This window comes from Lepus europaeus, chromosome 10 (assembly GCF_033115175.1).
Source record: "Lepus europaeus isolate LE1 chromosome 10, mLepTim1.pri, whole genome shotgun sequence".
Lineage (NCBI taxonomy): Eukaryota > Metazoa > Chordata > Mammalia > Lagomorpha > Leporidae > Lepus > Lepus europaeus.
In genome coordinates this window covers 31,247,783-31,273,064 of record NC_084836.1, presented here as the reverse complement: position 1 = coordinate 31,273,064, position 25,282 = coordinate 31,247,783, and the positions used below count along the sequence as shown (strand labels likewise).

General features: G+C 38.9%; 1 protein-coding gene across 2 annotated transcripts in view; it reads right to left on the bottom strand.

Moving 5' to 3' along the window:
* The window catches only part of ATP2B1 (ATPase plasma membrane Ca2+ transporting 1), a 125,521-nt gene that overhangs the window by 46,996 nt on the left and 53,243 nt on the right, over positions 1–25,282 (bottom strand). For both annotated transcript variants that reach the window (XM_062203137.1, XM_062203138.1), the window contains exons 2-3: positions 15,197–15,622; positions 3,686–3,883 (exon numbers count right to left, since the gene is read on the bottom strand). In XM_062203137.1, coding sequence (XP_062059121.1) covers positions 3,686–3,883; positions 15,197–15,404 — 406 coding nt within the window. In that variant the 5' untranslated portion in view covers positions 15,405–15,622. The remainder of the gene's footprint in view (positions 1–3,685; positions 3,884–15,196; positions 15,623–25,282) is intronic.

The window sequence follows — 25,282 nt, the reverse complement described above, 5'->3', positions numbered from 1 at the left end:
CAAATCTCAGCCCTTAGGCATTTTACTTATTTTGGAGACTCAGTTATTTTCAAGCTAAAGAAATGATCATGTATCATTGTGTACAGTAATCAAATGTACTCCTACCCATAAAATAAAGCTTATCATGTATCATTGTGTACACTAATCAATTAAATGTACTCCTACCCATAAAATAAAGCTTAAGCTCTTTATCAGAGCAAGTCTGGACTCAAGAACAGATGAAGCTGAAATATCATGAAGACCACAGCTAGATTCTTAGGTCATTCATTAAAAAACATAGATTTCCATCAGAAGGAATACACCACTAAATATTTCAACAGAACCTCTGCCTAACTGATGAATGGAACTGAAAATTAGTTTTGATTTGAGTACAACTGTTTATATAATATTGCATGCTTTTCAGCTGGTACAGACACTGAAGCGAAGTTATGAGATAAATCATAACTAGACCTAAATTAGGTTAACAGTAAAGTTTTATGGCTACTTAAAAAAATGAAAATTTTAAGCTTCACCTTTTTATTCAGTTTCCATTAAAAAAAAAAAAAGATTTATTTCTTTGAGAGGCAGAGTTACAAACAGAGACAGGGAGAGATAGAGAAAGGTCTTCCATTCACGCCATGGTTCACTCCCCAAATGGCTGTAACAACTGGAGCTGGGTTGATCAGAAGCCAGGAGCAGGGAGCTTCCTTTGGGTTTCCCACGTGGATACAGGTGCCCAAGCACTTGGGCCATCTTCTACTGTTTTCCCAGGCCATAGAAGAGCACTGGATTGGAAATGCTAGGACATGAACTGGTACCCATATGGGATGCTGATACTACAGGCAGAGTGTTAGCCTACTGTGCCACAGTGCCAGCCCCCAGTTTCTATTTTTGAATATGTTTAAAAACATTCATTTTATGTAGACACAGTTAAAAACATATGTAATTAGGGGACAGTGTCATGGTGTAGTGAGATAAGCTGCTGTTTGTGATGCTGGCATCCCAAAGGGGCAAAGGTTCAAGTCCTAGCTGCTCCACTTCTGATCATACTCCCAGCTAATGCACATGGGAAAACAGGAGATGATGGCCCAAGAGCTTGGGCCCCTACCACCCATGTGGAAGACCTGGAAAAAGCTCTGGCCTCCTGGCTCAGTCTGGCCCAGGTCTGGCCATTATGGCCATTTGGGGAGTGAACCAGTGGATGGAAGATCTCTCTCAGATGAAGATCTCACTCTCTGACTCTGTCTTTGTAACTCTGACTTTCAAATACATAAAATAAGACTTAAAACCCTCATGCATATTTACCATTAATCTACTAAATACTTCAAGAGAACTTTAAAAACACCAAGGACACATTAATAAATTTCTATTCTATATTATATAAATAGGAACAGAATGATCTTAAAATAGACACCAGTAAAACACTTCTAGAGGGGCCAGCACTGCATGCCTGGGAAAGCAGTGGAAGATGGCCCAAATCCTTGGGCCCCTGCACCAATGCGGGAGGCCTGAAAGAAGCTCCTGACTTCGGCCTGGCCCAGCCCCAGCAGCTGTGGCCATTTGTGGAGTGAACCTGCAACCAGAAGATCTCTCTCTCGGTCTCTCCTTCTAATTCTACCTTCCAAATAAAGAAAAGAAATTTTATATATAGACATAGATATATAATCTAGAATCTGAATCCTTCCCCTACTGATAACCATTACAAAGTTTTAAAGGAAGGCCGGCGCCGCGGCTCACTAGGCTAATCCTCTGCCTTGCGGCGCCGGCACACCGGGTTCTAGTCCCGGTCCGGGCACCGGATTCTGTCCTGGTTGCCCCTCTTCCAGGCCAGCTCTCTGCTGTGTCCAGGGAGTGCAGTGGAGGATGGCCCAAGTGCTTGGGTCCTGCACCCCATGGGAGACCAGGAGAAGCCCCTGGCTCCTGCCATCAGATCAGCGCGGTGCGCCGGCCGCAGCGCGCCACCCGCGGCAGCCATTGGAGGGTGAACCAAAGGCAAAAAGGAAGACCTTTCTCTCTCTCTCACTGTCCACTCTGCCTGTCAAAAAAAATAAAAATAAAAATAAAAAAATAAAAAAGTTTTAAAGGAGCCACAAAGGAAAGAAACAGACATGAATTTGGGTACTTAATCTTCCTAGTGGTAATTTGAGCCATCTTTCTGCATTCCTCATACCTGCTGCTGACTGAAACTAAATCTCATGATTTTCATATGGAACAAAAGATATCTTTATATGACGATTTTTATTTTCAGATAATATAATTTATTTTATATTCCTTTACACTAAAAATATTGCTACCTAGTGTAAACCAGAATCGTAGGAATAGTACTCGGTTTTACTTTGAAAATTAAATGATCTGAGGTTATTCTTTTCTCTAAAACTAACTTACATGTAGTTGAACAAATTAAAAATATTGTACAGGGACCACTGTTGTGGCACAGTGTGTTAAAGCCCTGGTCTGCAGCTCCTGCATCCCATATAGGCATTGGTTCGAGTACCTGCTGCTTCACTTCTGATCCAGCTCCCTACTAATGCACCTGGGAAAGCAGCAGAAAATGCCCCAAGTTCTTGGGCTCCTGAACCTATTGTGGGAGACTCAAATGAAGCTCCTGGCTCCTGGTTTCGGAGGCTCAGCTCTGGCTGTTGCAGCCATTTAGAGAGTGAACCAGTGGATGGAAGACGCTCTCTTTTCTCTGTTACTGTTTTTCAAATACATAAAATAAACCTTTAAAAATATATTGTATAAAATTACCTTCAACACTGTGTCAATGGTGTATTACAAAGTATATATGAAATAAATGAATTTCATGTTTCCATCTGTGTCTCATCCCCAAGATACCTCATTATATATGTAAATAATCCTAAAATCCGCGGCTCACTAGGCTAATCCTCCACCTGTGGCGCTGGCACACCGGGCTCTAGTCCTGGTCGGGGCGCCGGATTCTGCCCCGGTTGCCCCTCTTCCAGGCCAGCTCTCTGCTGTGGCCCGGGAGTAAAGTGGAGGATGGCCCAAGTTCTTGGGTCCTGCACCCGCACGGGAGACCAGGAGAAGCACCTGGCTCCTGGCTTCGGATCAGCGCGGTGCGCCAGCTGTGGCGGCCATTAGGGGGTGAACCAACGGCAAAGGAAGACCTTTCTCTCTCTCTTTCACTGTGTACTCTGCCTGTTTAAAAAAAAAAAAAAATCCTAAAATCTGGGGGGAAAAAAAAAAAACCAACTCTAAACTCTGAAGTACTTCAAAGTTCTATGCATTTTGGTAAATGCAAATTACCTAAATGGTGCATGTAAGAAAACATTTTGAGAATTTAAAAAGTACTACATTTGGGAGGAGAACTTGCTTTCATAATGATATTTTCCAGAAGAAATACAAAATTAGAAACTGGAATTATGTTACAGTATAATGTTCTAAAAAAAAAAAAACCTGAAAAATTGTCATAAAACAGACCATGTGATATACATTGCTCATGTCTGTGCCATATGCATAGTATGCAGATATGGACAGGTGACTTAACCTTTGTGCCTCACTGTAAAATGGACTTATTATCTAACTCATAGGGATATTGTAAAAAATTATCTAAGCTATATAAGCTATAAAAATTATCTATCCTAGCACATGGCAAACAGTCAAAAAACGTTGGCTGGCTACTATTATGTCTAAGTGAATGAATGAGCTGAACACATGCACAAGTATTTTTTTCCCATTTACTTACGTGCATTATCCCCTTCTGGAGGTTGATAAAAAGAAAGGCCCAATGATACTATGGCTGCAATTTCTAATATAATTAAAGTGACATCTTGTAATGCTTCCCATACTAATTGAAGAAAGGTTTTTGGCTTTTTAGGAGGTATAAAGTTCTTTCCAAACACTGCTTCTCTTCTTTCTAAATCTGCAGGGTTTCCACTTAAGCCTAATAAAAAGAAACAAATTTCAGTGAACAGCTTTACTACTTAACAAATGAAAATAGCTATTTTATTTGAAACATGTCACTTAGATAACAACTCTATAAAAAAAAAAAAAAGACCCTATCAAAATGTTTACTTTTCTCCTTTAGACTAAGTGTATAGAATTTAAATCACTGAAAAACATATGCAGCACTCTAACAGAACATTTTTATGTGGATGACTCAGGACTAGATTAAGAACTTTCACTTTCCCAGCTACTAATTTTTGAACACACTAGCTTATAGCATCTTGGAGACTGCTGGAAAACAGAACTGATATAGTTGATCAACTGCTTTTACATCCTTGACCTTTACTTATGTTTTCCATCTTAATATGGGTAAGTTTGTGTAGATTTGATTTAGTTGATTTTCACGTTTATTTAGGAACAATAAAAAGTTAATCACAAGTTCTTAGAAACTTCCATAATAAAATGATTGTCATATTCAAGACTGTTAAAGATACTGCAAGTCACAAAACAGAAAACTTAGGATGATCCTTTTTTTTTTTTTTTTTTTTAAACAGGCTGTCGTGTCCCCCGCCCAAGAAACAGGCAATGCTGACTGACTGCAGCTACTGCCATGCTAAGGGAAAAGGTGCAGAACATTTACTGCCTGTAGTGTGGAACTGGAACAATACAAGGGAGGAGGTAAACAAACTTGGGTTCTGTACCTTCCTTGTCTTCACTCCATCCTATCAAGCCAACTCCCCTCTAATTTACACTGCTGCTCCTGTCAAACCCAGGTATATCCCAATTAGTTAACGCAATGTGTACTTGTGTATATTACTGTGGGGCATAACAACAGAGATAGCAGTGACAAATGACATTTTTCCTCAGTTTAAGAATGTTCAGAGGGGCAGATATATCATTGTAATACTACCTTTAATTTGTCATATGAAACTTAACTTCAACTTTTTGGCAACAGCTTACTCCAAGAGAACATCAGAGGAAGAAGACAGGATAACAGGAGATTACTGGAAGGCTGCTGGCTTTAAGTGCTTTAGCTGTTAAGCTCAATGCTGAGGCAGGCAGAGTGTAAGTGAAAAGAGACAACCAAGTACATTATTAGAATAATTAATGAGAAAAAAACATACAAAGTGATGACTTTGATGAATGTACCAAAAAGTTTCCCAAGATGGTTCTCACTAGTAACTACAACAAGGTCCATATTGGGTGGCTCAGAAAGCAATTTAGGTTATGATGACAGATGTCACAAACAAGAGCTCCCACAGAGTTCTAGGTTTCTGAGACAGAGTAGAATGTAAGGAAAGGCAGAAAAGGACTATAGTAATAATAGTACTAGATAATAGGTAAGCCTGTCTTGTCTCATACTGAATGCCTTTACTAGCCAAAAACAAACAAAACAGAGGCTTTGTTACCTCTCCCTGATTGGTCTCCAATTTTTTCCTAAGAAATTAACTCACAACGAATAAAAACTACCATTAATTGCATCCATATAAAACCTGGCAGTTTTAAATATCATCATTCTAAGTACAAAAATGATTGGTCAGATCTTAATTTGTAATGGTTTTAGCAGGGGTCAATAGTTTAAGCTATCATTAACTGTTTTTTGATATTAACATAAAAGTATTACCTTGGAGAGACTTGAGGAAATTAAAAAAAGGTTCTAGAGATTATATTTCTCCCACCACACACACAAGCACACACTTAGGACTGTACAACAATAAAATTGCCTGGACTAGTAACGAAAAATCGTGCAAGTTACCTAACATTTTGGGGGCTGAAGGGAGAACTAATATTTATTGGTGTCATTTGCAATACTGTTTTTGAAGGCACTTAAGACAAACTATACAGTGTGCAAATCACAAATTAAAGGGTAAGTAACTGTTACCAAGATACTCAAGAGGGAAGGAAAGTTACAAACTGAGAATTGAACTCCATTTGGGAGGTAAGTTCTAATAGTAAATTTACATAAACTAAATATAACAATGCTAAGAATTTTTTAACAATAATTTGTTCCCCCCAACAAATACGTACTGCACATCTACTACTTCTAGGGACTGTTCTATGTGCTGATAACTTACTGTGAACAAGACAAAACCTACACTCAACAATCTTACATTACACAGGAGAGAGACAAATAGGCAATTAAAATAATTATAGACATACAGGGCAATGAAGATTCTCTTAGTGGATTACATTAGTTTTTCCAGAGAGCTACTGTTTGATTTAATCTGAACAATGAGGAGTTAATCATGAGACGATTTCAGATGGAAACATTCCCAACAGTACAAAAGCAAATACAAAGCCCAAAGACAAAAATAAGGTTGTAAAATTCAAAAGCCAGAAACAGAGTCACTGTACGTAGAGCCCAGTGACCCGGGAGAAAAGCAGACAGGATTGAAATGGGAAAAGCAGCTAGAGGCCAGATCATGGGGGACCTTGAGACTGGCATCCACTTTTAGTGTGAAAGAAACCACTAGGAAGTTTTAAAGCAGGGCAGTGCTAACTAACCTGCATTTCTAGAAAGATTACCTAAATTGCTATGTAAAGGATAAAGTGAGTGCAAGAGAGGAAAAAAGACCTGCTGAGAGGCTGTTGCTTGATTCTGGATTTTAGAAGTAAAGGCAGAGAGAGGAGTAACTGGATTTGCCAGGTATCTTGGAAGGAGATCAGACAACCTGCTTTAGAACTGGATGCTGGATGAAAGGCAGGGAGAAGAGAGAATGATATCTAGACTTTATTTTCTTTTGGTTTGAAGCATTTGAGTGGGTGGATGATAGTCATTTACCATAATAGATAGGGCAGGCTTTGGGAACTGCAGAATTGTGAGGAAAGCTAGAAACAAGTTAAACAAAAGAAGCAGAGATGTCTAGTCCTCATCCACATACTCAGAAATCAGGGAGCAGTGTGGTCACTAATATAGAGATGATTCTAGAGCCATGGATTCAATAGGAGCTTCAGGAAAGTTAGAGTAAGCAGACAAGACAACACTACTGAGACTAAAACCTTAGAGAACTCCAACATTTGATGGAAGCCAAAACACCTGAGAAGGAAAAGACAGGGAAAGAAAACATGTCCATGCAGTACCGCAGGAGTCTAGATATAAATGTTTGTAAAAGAATGATGGAGCTGACTACAGTGTGACAGGTAGTATAAGTGGAAGACAGAAAATGGACCATGTTCTGTTGCTGGGCGGAAGCTGATGATCTAGAAAAGGAATCTTTCAGTGGAGTGGTGTGGAAGAAAGTCTGCCTAGAAAGAGTTAAACACAAGGGGAATGAGTAAGCGGAAAGAGTCAGTGTAATGAGTTTTTCCAGGAGTATGATGTAGTGGGGGAAAATAAACCAGCAAAGGTGAGCTAAAAATGGGATTTGTTCGCATTTTGTTCTTAAAGATGGGTGACAGATATTAAGGCAAGTTACTTACCAATGGATATGAGTAAGTAAAAGAGGCTACTGATGATACAGGAAAGGAAAGGATAATAGAAGACAAAAGCGGCTTCTGTTCTATGGAGGGAGAAAACAGGGTTTATGGAGAAAAGGCTCGGCTAAGCCGGTGGAAGGATAATGAAACTGCCTGCAGCTAGTTTTATAAGCACAGCCAGTATGATATCAAATTGTCAGAAGTAAGCTTGAAAAACTACAATAAGGAATCTTCTGCCTACTCCTGTCAGCTCAGTTGACCGTAACACAGTGGCAAGGATGCCAAGGTCATGCATGAGATTCATCGCCTTATGAAGTAGTTAAGACACACACACACACACACACACTCCTATATATCCAAAACCATCAAAAGCAGTCTCAGAATTACATGCTTTTGGGGTCTGGCTCTTCCACTGTGGGTAGTAGTATAGATTCATTCTTTGAATAAAATGCATATTATATCAAGACCTTGCTTGATGTTTTTCAACAGAAGGTAGTAACTCAACTTCTGGGACTAATTTACAAAATCAACAGGGACACTGGGTTCATTAGAATGCTGGAGGCCTGAGGATTTAACTGAAAATTATAGCTAATATGCAGCACATAGCCAGGAGCTTCTCCCAGGTCTCCCACATGGGTGCAGGCGCCCAGGGACTTGGGGCCATCTTCTGCTGCTTTCCCAGGCCATAGCAGAGAGTTGGGTCGGAAGAGGAGAGGCTGGGACTAGAACCAGTGCCCGTATGGGATGCCAGCCCTTTGGGCCAGGGCTTTAACACACTGTACCACAGCACTGGCCCATATCATATTCTTTTAAAAAAAATTATTTATTTATTTATTTGAGAGACACAATTCGAGACAGAGAGAAAGATCATCCACCCGTTGGTTCACTCCTCAAATGGCTGTAATGGCCGGAGGTGGGCTGGTCAGAAACCAGGAGCCTGGAATTCCATTTGGGTCTCCCACATGGATGAAGGGGTTCAAGTATTTGGGCCATCCTCCAATGCCTTCCCAGGCGCATTAGCAAGGAGGTGAGTCAGAAGCAAAGCAATAGGGACTTAAATCGGTGCCCATATGAGATGCCACCATTGCCAGATGGTGGCTTAACCAGTTTCCCCATAGTGCCAATCCCTCACTGTATTCTGATTTTCAAAAGAGTTAAGTCATCCCTCAGCTGGCCTCAACTTTAAGAACAACTGAGCAAAAATCAAATTTATGCATTGATTTCCACATGCCTACCAGGTGCCAGACACTGTGATTGGCACTAACTATGCAATCAGAAATGAGACAGCATGCCTTTCCTTGGGACTTGCCTCTAGGAACTCACAGTTTGGTGAGGGAGAATGAGAAGCAACAAATTAAACACAACCCACTGTGTAGAATTATTACAGGAAACTGGAATTCAAACGTAGGGGATTGCAGTAGATAAGAGAATTCGTATATCCCAACCTTGAGATCTCATAAATGGTTAGATCAACAATCATAATATCAAAATGTATTTGTGGGGCCGGCGTTGTGGTGTAGTGAGTTAAACTGCTGCCTACAGCAGTGCTAGCAACCCAAATGGGTTCAGGTTCAGACTCTGGCTGCTCCAATTCTGATCCAGCTCCCTGCTAATGTGCCTGAGAAAGCAGTAGAGGATGGCCTAAGTGTTTGGGCCCCTACACCCGCGTGGGAGACCCAGATGAAGCTCCTGGTTCCTGGTGTGGGCCTGGGACAGACCCAGCTGCTGCAGACATCTGGGGAGTGAACCAGCAGATGGAAGACCTCTGTCTGTCTCTTCCTTTCTAGCCCTGCCTTTCAAATAAATAAATTAAAAAAAAAAAAGTATTTGTGTGCCTCATGGCTTACCAATTACCACTTGTTTTGTAAAAGAGAAGCGTTTTTTGGCTTGTTTTGAAGAGTGTTAACAAGTATACCAATCAGTATGCATTTTGCATCAGGTGTGATTTTCATATTAAAACTTCCCAGTGGACTAAGTTAAATGCCTGCCCCCAAACTTATAATTAGCTGCATTTTTCCATGAAATTTTTGAAGTATCTTCATATGTTAGAGAGTACTAATTTGTTTCTTTAAATTTCTTGCAGTGGTGGAAAAGACTATGAATTTCAGATTCATGCTATCTTCTGTACTGTAGATACAGTTTTAGGATCTACTGAGTTTGGGCTCTATTTAAAGAACCTGTAGGATAAGGTGAACTATTATAACGAGCTACTTAAGAACCAAAGCAAGTGAGTTTTCTTTCCCTTTGGCTGACAATTCCATAAAAATACATTTTATTTTGGGGATTTGTTTAATTCTTTGCAGGAAAGGCTTATATCTTACACATTTTATAAGCCAAACTATTTTAGGCTGTCTTAAAGAACAGGAAAGGATACAGCTGGTAAAAAGTACTTTTAAAATCAAAGGCTTAAAGTGTTATTTGAAAAGGGTGTCTGAGAGGTCAGCCACAGCTGAACATTCCTATCATAATGCTTACCATGTCAATCAAAGTCTTTCTATAGTCTAGGTCTCCATAAAGTCCAATTAACATAACTAACATGCTATTATATCCTTGTGTCAACAGTACTGTTATTAATAGATTTAAAATAAATAAAAATAAATAAAATAATCTGGGATGGATTTGGTAGACCTTCATTGTTTATTTCTAACTTCTGCCATGTTTAATAATATATGAGATATAAATGAACTGATTTAATTTGTGAGCAAATTGGAAAGGCTATCAGCTATATCCCAATCTTTCTAGATTCAAAATAATTAGTTCTTTCAAGAACATTTAGGGTGCTAGCTGAAAAAAATAAAATGCAGCTTAACACAAATGGCTACAACATGTACACATACACACCAACTCCTGAGCCTGGTAGGTAGTAATCAGAGAAACTTTCAAAGTCGTTGATCCTGCTTGACACTCAGTGTGCTTGTCCAATATGCCCTGGTCTGTGGCTACTGCCGTTCACAGCCATGAACCCACCAGGTTGCTAATTCTAAAAATTAGTAGTTAATGTGGAAAATTAAATGTGACTCACAATACTTGTAAAGACTGAGTGTCCCTGTAGGAGAGCATGTAGCAGTAAGCTGAATGTTTTTGTCCAGTAAACAGAGTTCTTTACATTTGTGGCATAATCTGAATGACTGCCAGTGATAATTCCTTCTGGTATTACTTTGTAAATAAAGCTGAGTGACCTATATTAGGTAGATCAGAGGACTAAAACTGAGACCTCCAAACTGTCTTAACATTTCATTTAAAAACAAAAAATCACTGAAACTGCAAAATTAAGGTATATGAACTTTACAGTTTTCAGGTATTGTAATTAATGGAAACAGAGGCTACAAAGAGGAAGAAATTGAAAATTATCACTAACAAATCAAAAAGTATGTATTCTATGATGAGTGCTTAAACATAAAACACCGAAATGTGAAATTTGTACCTCTTAGGAATACCTCAACTTATGGCAAGAATCTTGATAGAGCTGGTGTTTTCAATTGGATAAAAATCCATTTTGTATTCAAATAGATTAAAATTAAGATGTTTAGGGACCTATGTTTGGTGTAGCAGGTAAAGCCACTGCCTGTGACAACATCTCATATGGGCGCTGATTTGAGTCCCAGCTGCTCCACTTCTGATCCAGCTCCCTGCTAATGCACCTGGAAAGGCAGTGGAAGATGGCCCAAGTCCTTGGCCCCTGCATCCTGTGGGAGACCCAGAAGTTCCTGGCTTCAGTCTGGCCCAGCCCTAACTGTTTGGACCATTTGGGGAGTGAATAAGCGAATGGAAGATCTCTCTCTCTGTCTCTTCCTCTCTCTCTACAACTGTGCCTTTCAAGTAAATAAAATCTTTTAAATAAAATTAAGATTTATAATTTGATTGAAAGCATCAAAATAAACAAAGAAAATGTGATAAGATTTACCCTGCCATACATAAAAAAACTTCCCAGTGGTTCTGATTACTTTTTTAAAATAAAGATATATTTATTTACTTTAGAGGCTGACTTACAGACAGAGAGAGGGAGACAAATGGAGAGGTCTTCCATCTGCTGGTTCACTCCCTAAATGGCTGCAACAGCCGGAGCTAGGCCAATCTAAAGCCAGGAGGCAGGAGCTTCTTCCAAGTCTCCCACATAGGTTCAGGGACCCAAGCACTTGGGCCATCCTCTACTGCTTTCCCAGGCCATCAACGGGGAGCTATATTGGAAGTGGAACAGCTAGAGACTAGAAGTGGCACCCATGTGATGCTGGCACTGCAGGTGGATGCTTAACCCACCATGTCACAGCGCTGGCCCCAACTACTTCATTTTTAAAGGAACTGGGTCTGTAAGTTTCAAAGTCAACTCCAACAGACCTGTAACAACATTTTTGCTCTGCTAGAGCACCTGTCTTGTAGGACTCATAATCTAAGAATGTACTTTTATATCAAAATAACCTAATTATAACACCCTAACTTCATAAAATTACCTTTATAATTTTCTCTTTGCTACAAAAAAAGTTAATGAAAAATGCAAATTATGAAAAGAATAATTCATGAGGTAGTTGTTTTGCACAGAAATAAATATCTCTTCTACTTCCCCACAAACTCTGGAGGTACCGCTGGTATCTGTTGTTTTCCTATACTGACCTTCTTAATGACATCTAAATCATATTTCTTGATCTTTTTATTTTTACACTAGACTTTATAACATGTTCTTCTGTTATCTGTATTATATGTTATATTGGATGGCAGACTCTGTTATGCTACAATTTCTGGAATGCAGGCCTACAACTATTTATTTGATAGTACTACATTAACGAAGCATAAAAATAAATTCATAAAAATTAAAGGCAGGTGCCAGGTGGTATTCTCTAAGAGGCATAGCTTCATGGACTTGCAAAGGGCAAGAAAGTAAATGAAACGCTGAGGCTTATAAGTTGTGGTGGCTAAAATGAGGTAGAAGAGAAAAAAGCAAAACAGTAAGACAGTGGTAAAAGGGAAAAAAAAAATGTATGTGGCCAGAAGCAGGGTGAAGTCAACAGCGACTGTCTCTGGCTGATTCAGGCTTCCATGCTGTTTCAGACAGCAATTTATATTTTCATTCAAGGCAAGCAAAGCTCTTACTACTGGTATACTTTGACCATGTCTTAATGATATCAAAGAATAAAACATAGTATTCACATATGAAACTACGTTTTTATATCTTTAAATGAAATCAGCCCAAACCCAGGATAATAATTTTTTATTTATAAGCTACTATAAAGAATGCCAAAAAACAGAATAAAACTGTTGGAATAATGTGTTAATATACATGTACTAACAGTCAGCTGGACTCAGAAAGTATTATCTGTCATTTCATTGTTGCCATTCTTTCTCTTTCTTTTTTTTTTTTGACAGAGTTACACAGTGATAAACAGAGAAAGGTCTTCCTTCCGTTGGTTCGTCCCCCAAATGGCCAGTATGGTCGGAGCTATGCCGATCCGAAGCCAGGAGCCAGGTGATTCCTCCTGGTCTCCCATGCAGGTGCAGGGGCCAAAACACTTGGGCCATCCTCCACTGCCTTCCCGGGCCACAGCAGAGAGCTGGACTGGAAGAGGAACAACCGGGATTAGAACCCGGCGCCCATATAGGATGCCAGCGCCGCAGGCAGAGGATTAACCAAATGAGCCACAGCGCCGGCCCCTGCTGTTGCCATTCTTACAAAATGTTTTGGTTGTTTCCAGACTTTACAGCAATTTAATATCACCACCCCTGATATTTCTGATTTTCTTTTCCATCCATTTTTGTCTTAAGCATATATTATTAACACATAGCTATACATTTCATTTAGTTGTCCTATCACTTTCTTCCTTATGTGAAAATAAAGCAGGAATGTTTTTGTTTGTTTTATTCACCCCTGTATGCCCAGGGTCTAGAAAAGTACCTGGTCACACAGCAAACACCAAATAGATCCAGCAACTCTAGCTTGTGTGTATATATATATATATATATATTTTTTTTTTTTTTTTTTGGACAGGCAGAGTGGATAGTGAGAGAGAGAGACAGAGAGAAAGGTCTTCCTTTTTGCCGTTGGTTCACCCTCCAATGGCCGCCGCGGCCGGTGTACTGCGGCTGGCGCATCGCGCTGATCTGAAGCCAGGAGCCAGGTGCTTCTCCTGGTCTCCCATGCAGGTGCAGGGCCCAAGCACTTGGGCCATCCTCCACTGCCTTCCCGGACCACAGCAGAGAGCTGGCCTGGAAGAGGGGCAACCGGGACAGAATCTGGCGCCCCGACCGGGACTAGAACCCGGTGTGCCGGCGCCGCAAGGTGGAGGATTAGCCTGTTGAGCCACGGCGCCGGCTGTATATATTCTTACAATTTATTAAAATCTCTGAACTTGGGGTGTAGTTTAATTACACACTTAGAATTGTCCTCTAGTAATTACCAACACTTTGTTTTTCTTTTTGAAGAGTGAGAGTCTGTAAAATACATCACAATCAAATCCTAGGACTGATGAAAGACTGTGTCAGAGAATGAATTAATAAATTAAAGACCTAAAGAGACAGGAAAAAAACTGTTTTGCCTAATCAAACATCATGTATTTTGAATAATCATTTTAATTCTCTTTCCCTGACTGTAAGCAGATAATTTAAACAAACGAGTGTTCACTGTCTTGATCATTTCCATGGGCATAAAAATTCCTATCTACCTATTTATTTCCTGATCATGCTACATCTATCACTCGCCTAGATGATTAGTGAATTAATAATACTAGAACTCACAAAATTCCTTTGGAAATAGTATTTTATGAAAGCTGTTGCTGTTTTCACTTTTATTTCTGACAACTATAAACACAAATAATTCTTACAGTGGGTTGCTTCAGTCTTTACAACATCTCAAAAAAAATCTCAAAGTAGTCTAAATAAGCCCTTTTAGAATAAATATGAATATTGACACTGGTTTCCTCAAGACTGCCTACCTCAGAGAAATCAAAGTAACTATGATTAAGTTAGCAATTCACACAGAATCACATAAAGATCTCAAATAATTTAGGTGTGATTTAATCACTGGAAATGACTTTTTGCTATTACTTTAAATGATATTATAAAGCAGTAGTATGGCATATTTCAGGAAAAAAGTTAGAAAAAAATTTGCATTGTTTCTCTTGAAACAGTTTTGGAATATCTAATAATATGTAAGATTTAAGATTTTACAATAATAACATGCCATCCTTACTAAAACAAGTTGTAATCACCAAATACGTATCCTTAAACTACTCCTGCCTTTGCAATTTGGAAAGATTTTCCTGAAACTTCCTAACCTTATGTTCAACATCAATGCTTAAAAGGTCATCTTTATTAAGTCATTTCAAAGGTCATAATACGATAAAGTTACAATGAATTTTCCTTCTATAAACATGGGGATATGCAAAAGATTGACAGATAATTAGATAATTCAAAGACTGAACATTTCAATCAAAGAAAATATCTGTGAGGGGAAAATTTAACTGCTATCCAATCTACTCCCTTTGCTTTAAGGACTCTGCAAACTAAGTATGAAGGTTTAGGTTAAACCCCATAAGCTAAAAACAACCAAGTCTGCTATGACAAAATGAAGCATAGTGAGCAAGGTTTATTGCCACTGAATCCCATCCTCCGCAGCTTGAGAGCAAACATAGGATCATAAACACACAGCAGTAATAATACGTATCTAGGACAAAATATTCCAACACTAAATTCAAATTCCTACTCTAAAACATATACATAAATTTATAACATTATTTCCTGATATAAATATACTTTATATGCACTGATCTAATAACTAATCCATTTTTAATATCACCATGATTATGGCACAATCATACATAATAGCCAAGACAATATAAGCATGTTTATGAGCCAAATGTAAAGCACTCTCTGCACAAAGGACTATAATGCACATAATAAAATTTACCTTCATTGGGAGACGTTTTCAACTTGGTGCAAATTCCATAGACGTCTCCATAGCTTTCCTGTATTTTCCGTAATGCATCTGTGGACCTGAGCTCCATGAGAGCACGCAGCTCTGCGAGCGTAATTCCAAAGTCTCCATCATGATTAGCTTCCTTCAAAGAGTTTTTCACACCACCATATACAACTGAGTTGTTTGCCATGTCGCCCATTACAGGTATAATTTATCAAGAGGAAAATGTTTCCCAAAAGAATCTAATTTTCACTTGATATATTTCCAAGATGAAAATCTTTTAAATACAACAATCTTTCTTGATCCAAACACTCATTGTATGACTTTGTAAAGCAGCATCAGCAACATTTCCCAGAGAAGTATCTTGACCTTTGGCCCATAACTTGTTTCTTCATTTCAATCATGAGATGTCCACATCTGCAAGAAGAAATATTTAAAAGTCAGCAAGATCCAAGTATTATGGACATAAACACATATTTTTAAAAAGATTTATTTATTCGAAAGTCAGAGTTACAGAGAGAGAAAAGGCTACAATGAGGAACTTCATTCAGGTCTCTCGTGGAGATTTTGCACTTAGGCCATCTTCCACTGCTTTTCCCAGGCCATTTACAGCGAGTTGGTTGGAGGTGGAGTGGCCAGGAAACAAACTGGCACTTATATTTTATGCTGGCGTTACAGACAGCTTTATCTGCTATAAGCATAGTTTTTAAAAGTTATATCAGGTAGCTAACCCATGTATACCATGTAGTTATAAAAATACTTATGCCTTTAAAATTTTTTACATGATAAATGATCCAACTATAACTTTTAAATAAAATTGTGTATCAAAACACATTAGATCTTATTAAACGAAATCACATTTAACAGGACTGAATGTTATGTTCCATTCAATATGACCATTAATGGTTACTATTTGAGTGCTCATTACAACTATGATAGCTGCTTTAAATTCATTCTCTTATTTAATCAAAACAATTTAACCCTATAGAGTGTTACTACTTCTTACTCTACTGAGAAGAGTTAAAGCTCAGAGAAATTGTGCCTTCTGAACATGTTTTCTAAAAAGTCTGAACTGGACTATCTCCAAGCCTGTGTACAGAACAGCCCCTGAAAGGAAAAAGAGGACGACAAACCCTTTAATGGGGTTTCCTGCAATTCTCCTTGGTCAATCTACCATCTTCTTTGCTTCCTAAAACTACCTACCATTATGACTGCTGTCATGTTACCACACCTTAGTCTTTTCTGTCATTCTTTTTCTTTTGCTGACCCTTAATAGTATCAGAAATTATATGTTGCCACTTTGTCTCCTTCAATTTGGAATAATTGTTCTAAGGACAATGTTTATTACCATATCCTGAGAACCTAGAATTGTGCAGATCCATGGTGGTTACTCAGTGTAAATTATATCAGGAACTACTTTAATTCCTTCACCGTATGTTCAAGTCCTCCTATTATCCTAACCTCCCTAAAGATGAGCTCTCAGCTCTTCTTTCTCCATATAAATCCTTTACACAATCACAGCAAATCCCAAATGGGATTCATCTTACTCCCCAAAGAGCTATCACCATTATAATAATCATACTGGTCTAAAACCTTAAAACAGGGCCAGCATTTTGGTGTGCGGATAAAGCCACTATCTGCAACATCAACTTGCCATGAGTGCAGGTTCATGTCCCAGCTGCTCCACTTCTTGTTATTGGTCACCCGGGGGAGGGTGGTGGCTGGAGCAAATCTCATGGGTTCTTTTCCTCAGCTTAGTATAGAAATGAAAAGCTGGGACTGGTGCCGAGGCATATCGGGTAAAGCTACCACTTGCAGTGCTGTCATTCCATCTGGCACCGGTTCGAGTCCTGGCTGCTCCACTTCTGATCCAGCTCTCTGGTATGGCCTGGGAAAGCAGTGGAAGATGGCCCAAGACCTTGGGCCCCTGCACCCATGTGGGATGACCCAGAGAAAGCTCCTGATTCCGACCATTTCAGCCATTTGGGGAATGAACCAGCGGGTGGAAGACCTCTCTCTCTCTCTCTCTCTGCCTCTCCTTTTCTCTGTGTAACTTTAACTTTCAAATGAATAAATATGAATAAATAAATCTCAAAAAAAAGAAATAAAAATCCGGAAACAATTTGCAAAGAGGGAGAAACTTTTATTAGATAGAAAGGAAACTTTTATTTGATTGGCAAACATCAGAAAACTTGTCTGGTCCGAGAGAAGAACAGGCAGAATGCCTGAGCCGCATCACTGTTTTCTTTCATTGGGTCATTCTGTGGGGTGCCGCCCACTGGATGGAGGTTTCACATACTATATGTTGATTGGCTTAGGGCTCATGGATATAGTGGGAGTCTACATAGTGCTTGTCTCCTTAGGGACTCAGTCCCCTCCTCTGTTAGCCCTGGGTGGAAGACTGAAACTAACTTGAAGGCATGATTTAAAACCACAAGGTCACACAAGATAGCCAGGATCTCCTGAAGCCTCCCCTAGGGCTCAGCCCCTTCCCTTGCCAGTTCAAGGGGAAAGGTGTGATTTAAAGCCGCAAGGTCATACATGCAGCACAAGAAGCTATGAGTGGGGGAGATGCCAGTCAGTCTGGACACAAGTTTTCCAGCCACAGCTGGTAGGCTGATTGTGAAGGACATTTTACCTATGTTTGAGGGGCCCACAGACTCCCAGCCCCAAAGGACTGCCTCACTTCTGATCCAGCTCCCTGCTAATGGCCTGGGAAAAGCAGTAGAAGATGGCTCAGGTGCTTAGGGCCCTACTGTTCACGTGGGAGATCTGAAGGAAGCTTGAGGCTTCTGGCTTCTAGCTTCAGCCTGGCCTAGCCACAGGTGCTACAGCCACTTGGAGGGTAAACTAGCAAATGGAAGATCTATCTTTACTTCTCTCTGTAACTTCAAAAAACGGATGGATTTAAACAAAACAACACAAAGAAAAAACCGTATAGCATCTTTGAATCCATCCTCTCCAGCCTCAGTTAACTGGATTAAGTTACTTCTTCCTTTGAATAGTCTCCTCTATATAACTCTTCCCTCTACACAAATTATAATAATCACCACCCCCTGGATTCTTCCTCTAGTGTCTCCCACAGCTAACCTCTTATGCATTGTGCTGCTACAATTGGTGTTAAACATAGGCAGCATGCCACTATAGCTAAGCCTACAAGATGAAATTCAGTCCTCCTGCTCATCATGCTTGTTTGGCAGAAGCTAAGCTCCATTTCACTGATTCAATTTCTCTCTCTTCCCAAGAAATTCACTAGACCGCCCGAATATTTACTAAGTAAAATGTTTACTGATGAAGAACCAGAAAATATACTGCCAATTACAACTAACCTTTCTTATGAAATTGTTATGAATCTGCTTGCAAATCATGGTGTGTTGTCTTTATAGCTCAACATGATTCAAAATCACCAGGAGGATTGGTAAAAATATGGATCACTGGGCCCCAAATCAACAGTTTTAGATTCAGTAAGATGAAGGTGGGGCTCCACCATATGCATTTTTAACAAGTTTCTAGGTGATGCTGATGCTGTGGTCCAAGGAGCACACGGTGAGAATCATGAACTTGAGAGTGGGCTAAAAACTTGAATTTAATAACAGCAAATCGAACATGACTGGTTGATTAAAGTCTGCTTGTTTCAAGCTTAATTTGCAAGGATAGTTGTGGATTCTGGTAAGACATTTTCTTTCATTGCTTCTTTCCTCCCACTTCACAGATATTCATGCTTGCCCAATTATCAACAATTTTGCTCATCTCCTAAGCAAAGTAGGTTCCCTCCTACTCACACATCAGTTATTATGATAATCTAACTTGAAAAACTGGAGAGGGCATTTATTTGATAACCTTCCCAAGTTTCTATACCCCAGATTTTTTGGCCTGAAAATAATACTAACCCTAACACAGATTGTTATTTTACAGGTAAAATAATTAAGATTTGTGTCTGTGTGTGTGTGTGTGGTCTGTCCTGTGATTTCCATAAAGAGGAATTTTCCTTAACAACTCCTGGCCTGCTAACCTGCAATTACCACCCAAGTGAAATGACCTGCCTGACTGCAAAGGGAAGAATCCTAGAATTTAACAACTGAAAGAGACCTTGGAGATCAAATACAATTCTACAGCCACTGACACCACTCAAAATGGTCTTCTTCCAAAACATACGAAGGTGCGTGCGTCTAATAAAAGAAAGCATTCAACACAAAATTATTAAAAACACTAAGTGACCAAAATTTAAGTCACAGGATAACTCACAACATTATGTAGTTTTAAAGAGGCTACTCCTATCAGGGAAATAATTGGCACTGTACTAAAAAATAGGTATTGGCTCCCTAGCCATTAGATGCACCATTTGATCAACAACAGTACAAAAATAGTTTGTTTACAGTCCTTCAAAAAAGAACACGCAAGTGATCTCCATTTTCTTAGTATTTTTTTAAACATAAAATTAATTCCACTTCCTTTACACGTAGACAGGTAGTTTATGGGAAGAGGGATAACTAGTCTTTGCAGTTAATCACTGTGATTGCTACTGACATTTTACTGACAGTGAAAGCTACCTAATAAATTAAGCAATCTGGCTCTACTCCACCCAACTCTCATTATGGGACAGCCTGAAGCTCACCACCCTAAATGTGCCCTTCGAGGGATTGGACAGTATAAACATCACGAGGGACTGGACAGTATAAACATCATGTGACAGTTTCAACTCTAGGCCCGTTACAATGAAAAAAATTATTCAAGGCAAAAACCCTATCTTTGCATCTTTAATTTCCTATTCTCAGCAAGAGGTACTATGATTTTCCAGCTTTCTTATGTATTTAAAGAAAAAAATATAACCTTTTAATCATTCAGATCCTAAAAACTTGAAATCTTCCAGTAATTTATTTCTCATAAATGATAAAAATTCATTGTAAATTACTATATGTAAGTACTTGCATGTAACATCACACTCTAACAGCAGAAACAGCCAATGATGTATTACACATATCAAACCATAGATACTTCAATATCTCAAGTGGTGGGGAATTTTTATTTTAAGCCAGGTTTTGGTATATTCAAATTACTTCACTGAAACACTCAAAAAACACCAAAGGACTGACTCAAAAACCGCTCTGAACCCACACTTCTTATTTTTTAAAGAGGCTTAAAGAAAAATTCATATAAAAGAGGATAAAGCTTATTCAGTCTAATTAGAAATGCAGTTTATATCAGACAGGTAAGGAATGATTCCTATAAGCAAGAATAAGTTCACCAAACAATATTTCAGGTTTTTTTTTTTTTTTTTTTTTGACAGGCAGAGTTAGAGAGAGAGAGAGACAGAGAGAAAGGTCTTCCTTCCGTTGGTTCGCTCCCCAAATGGCCAATATGGCTGGCACTGTGAGGATCTGAAGCCAGGAGCCAAGTGCTTCCTCCTAGTCTCCCATGCGGGTTCAAGGCCCAAGCACTTGGGCCATCCTCCACTGCCTTCCAGTGCCACAGCAGAGAGCTGGCCTGAAAGAGGAGCAACTGGGACAGAATCCAGCGCCGCAACCAGGCGGAGGATTAGCCTAGTGAGCCACAGTGCCGGCCAATATTTCAGTTTTATAGAACTGATATAGCAGAAAATAAGCAGCCTATAATGCCTGAGCTATTAGTCACAACAAAATCACAAATACCAGCTATGCTGACTAAACTTAGTCCTACTTCCCTAAGTAACTTATCATCTGGTAAACCATTCCAGAAGCAGAGAGTAAATACAGTACCTTTTGGGGCAAGTTACAGTGGTTGTCAGTTATAAATCTGGCATGACTGCCTGAGCAAATCTCTCACGATGGGAAACAAAAAGATTAGAATGGAGGAGGCATTAATTCACTATTATATGATAGCTTTTATCACAGAGTTGCGATGATTTGCTTCCCCAATGAACTAAAATTCAAGGTAGGATTTGTGCCATGTTTTTAACCCTCAATACTGTCAGTAACAAAGTAGGAGCTCAATGTTTACAAAACAGAAATACTATTGTTGGAATATTAAGCTAAAATCAATTTGAAAAACAGGCTTTGTCCTTAAGCAAGGACAATTCAAACAGCAGAAAAACAAAACCTTATAACATTATATTTAAAATAATATACTAAGTTTGTTACAGGAGTTAAGAGATACCATAGCACTGGCATCAGTGCTCTGGCATAGCAGGTTAAAGCCCTGGCCTGATGCGCCAGCATCCCATATGGCGTCAGTTCTAGTCCTGGCTGCTCCTCTTCCAATCCAGCTCTCTGCTATGGCCTGGGAAAGCAGAAAATAGCCCAAGTCCTTGGGCCCCTGCACTCACGTGGGAGACCTGGAGGAGGCTCCTGGCCATTGCGGCCATCTAGAGGGTGAACCAGCGGATGGAAGACCTCTTTCTCTTGTCTCTACCTCTCTCTGTAACTCTTTCAAATAAATAAAATAAATCTTAAAAAAAAAAAAGAGAGAGAGAGAGAGAGATACCATAGTACTAAAGAGTTTTCAAATCACCTGGGTAGGCAGGATATATCAATTTAACTTCCCTTAAGTCCTTTTAACAACAGAAGTAAAAATGTATTTCAGATTTTCACAATTATTATATGACTGCTCCATGGCAGTGATTTTTTAAATCTTAAACCCTTGGGGTATATAAAAATAAAACTGAATTTCAGTTTTTCATAAACCATGGAGGAAATGATATGAGAAATAATCAGTTATGATTATTCATGCTTAAAAATATATGCAAAATCAATATGCAAATAAGGTCAGCAAGTAGGTCTAAATAATAAACAAATCTTACCGAGCAAAGGTCATCTGAGAAATTACCCTCCGCCCTACATCATTCTCTAATTGCTGCTTCTACTTTACCTTGCCTCCCACTGACAGATCATTTCATTACAATCCAGCTACTTCTCTAATGCTGCATTGAAACTACTCTTATTGGTTGACTACTAACTCCGCCTGTTCTTCAATCTAATGGACTAAACATTTACTCTGCCTTACCGAACCTACCGGCAATCTTCGTTGCTGCTAAGCTACCTACTCCCTCACTCCAGAAATGTTCTGCTACCATAATTCCTCCACTGTTTCACTCTGGCTCTCACCACTGTCAGCTCTGGCTGCATGTTACCACTTTCCATTACTAGGTCCACTTCTCAAATACTGTCAAGGAAGTCAGCGGAGACGGATTAGGTGCCACAGATAGTTATAGTTATAGTTATAGTTATAGTTATAGTTATAGTTAACCAAATTATATTGGTTTATAAATAATAGTAAAAATTTATTTGCCCATATTTACAAGGCATACTTATAATTTTTTTTTCTCTCATATTTCCGAATTTCACTTTTTTTTTTTTTTTTTTTGACATGCAGAGTAGATAGTGAGAGAGAGAGAAAGGCCTTCCTTTTTGCCTTTGGTTCACCCTCCAATAGCCGCTGCGGCCGGCGCATCTCTCTGATCCGAAGCCAGGAGCCAGGTGCTTCTTCTGGTCTCCCATGGGGTGCAGGGCCCAAGGACTTGGGCCATAACAGAGAGCTGGCCTGGAAGAGGGGCAACCAGGATAGAATCCGGCACCCCAACCGGGACTAGAACCCGGTGTGCCGGCGCCGCAAGGCGGAGGATTAGCCTGTTAAGCCATGGTGCCGGCCCAGAATTTCACAATTTAATTACAATTATGAAACCATACTACAGCAACCTGGCTCAGTCAAAGTGTGTAAAAAAAAAAATCCAATTTTCCTATCCTGGACCTCAAAAGTAGTTCCTACTCCTTAGAGTCTTTAATTGATAAAGAAATATGCCCATCCAAAGCAGATGAGGTTCTATAAACTAGTGATTCACCCCTGGGCTGTAAGACTATTTTTCTGGCTTTTGACAACTGTCATTTCCAGAGTTTATTTGGTTATGCCAAAATAATTAAGCAGAGTATATGATAATATTTAAATGTAAATGATCTCAAACACAAATATCTTGAAGTTAACTACAGACAATTTTGCTTTCTGGTCAAGTCAACTGGTATCATCCTATCCCAAACATTAATGATAACTATATCCCTTTGGGAAGCTGGCCTAATTTTGCAAGGTTATATTCAACCAAAAAGAAAATACACCAACGGAATTAAATTTAAAGATGCTAATTCTATATAATGCATATTAGTGGTTCAAAATCTTTAGCATGCATCAGAATCACAAAAAGGGGGCCTTAAAACACAGACTTTGGGCTCAGCAGGTATAAGCCCTGGCTTCCCATAAAGGCTGCTCCATTTACAATCCAGCTCCCTGCTATTTTGCCTGGGAAAGCAGCAGAAGATGGCTTCAATTCAGTAGATCTGGAGCACAGTGTGAGAATTTACATTTCTAACAACTTTTCAGGCAATGGTTATGGTGGTCTGGAGAGAGCCACGACTGTAGTAGGTTAAGTGTGCCTTTGAAATACGACTAAAGGAAAAAACCGTTGGATTGTCATCTTGATCTAAAGATTTCTTGACAAAAATATACCCAAATTAGTCATCATTCTTTATTATGCTATTCTTAATTTGCAAGGATGCTGAAAGTGCACCGCTTTTCAAAACTATTCTGGGAGCTGATACTCTATTTTGATTTAATAACAAAGATATTGATACTTTTCTATTTAAACATTATACAACAAAAAGAATGCAAACAATTTCCTTCATTCAAAGTAAAAATGTAGACTCATACTGCTATATTGTGAACTTATGTTCAATTATTTTAAACATTTAAAAGTATTAATCCTTAACAAATTTAACAAAGAACTGTAATTTACATATTTACCTTTGCTTAATATTGCCCCAAACTAGCTATGTTTTGTTTTCTCTGATTCTGTTCTACTTAGGCATTTTAGGAAACTTTGATCTTTACAGTCAATTTTCTAGTTTAGAAAAAAGATAAGCTTTTAAAAAGCTCAAAAATAAGGAAAGTTAATTTTTTATATAATCCTGTGCATCTTACCACATTTAAGAATATACTATATCTCCAGTTAAATATGAGAACCAAATGTTCTAGCCTCATTTTCTAGTCCCAATGGTGTTGAAATTTCCAGCTATAGTCAAAGAAGAGATTTCTAAATTAAAACTGTTTTTTTTTCCTTCTGTTCAGTAGCTAGATGGCAATATGAACACTTGAATGTCACACCAGCTGCTCTGCCGGCCTACTCAGTTCTTCAGAGCTTCTATCCTGTCAATTCACAAGAACCTACACTTAAATGCTTAAGGAAACAGGATGCTCATTATGTCACTGAAGAAGCTCACAAAAATAAAGTTGGCAATATTGAGAAAGGCATAACTCTTATCTATAAATTTTAACACGAGCCTTCTATTTTCTTAATTAAGAACTCTAGACTTCAAGGATGATTTATTTCTGTATTTGAACAAACTGAATAGATGTAAGGGCAGAAGACACTTATCATTTCTTGATCACCTTTATATTTGTAGTCTGAGAGCTGATGGTCATTTGCAATTTCCAGCTGTGGTTATGAAAGAACTCAGTAAATCAATACTCACTTTTGCAACACATTCAAATAATTCGGCTGAAAATAAGGTAAGCTATATTTTAAGAGGATTTCAGGGGCTGGTGCTGTAGCATATCACCAGCAGATAGAAGACCGCTCTTTCTGTCTCTCCTTCTCTCTGCGTATAACTCTTTCAAATAAATGTAAATCTTAAAAAAATAAAAATTAAAAAAAGCCAATAACTTGATTTACAGCTAATTCAACAAACTGAAACAGGTATTTGGGATATGCTGAACCATAATCCACTGTATCACAACATACCGAGAATCCTTCAAATTCTCTGGTTTCATACATCCTTGACCTTCATTCCAAGACTTTGCTTTGAACTCTACAAGCTGCTACTCAAGGTAGGGCTGCATACTGGATTCTTCATCACTTGGCATTGTTCTATTTTCAAGATATCCTCTCCAAAACAACAATTTCCTTTTATTTCTACTGAATCTTTTTGTCTTTGTCTTTTCTTTTTTCTGTTTCCCAAAGAAACCTTTTATTTAAGGAATACAAACTTCATGCATTTCCTAAGTACAATTTTAGGTACAGTGATTCTTCCCACCCCTTTTCCTCCTCCCCATCCCATT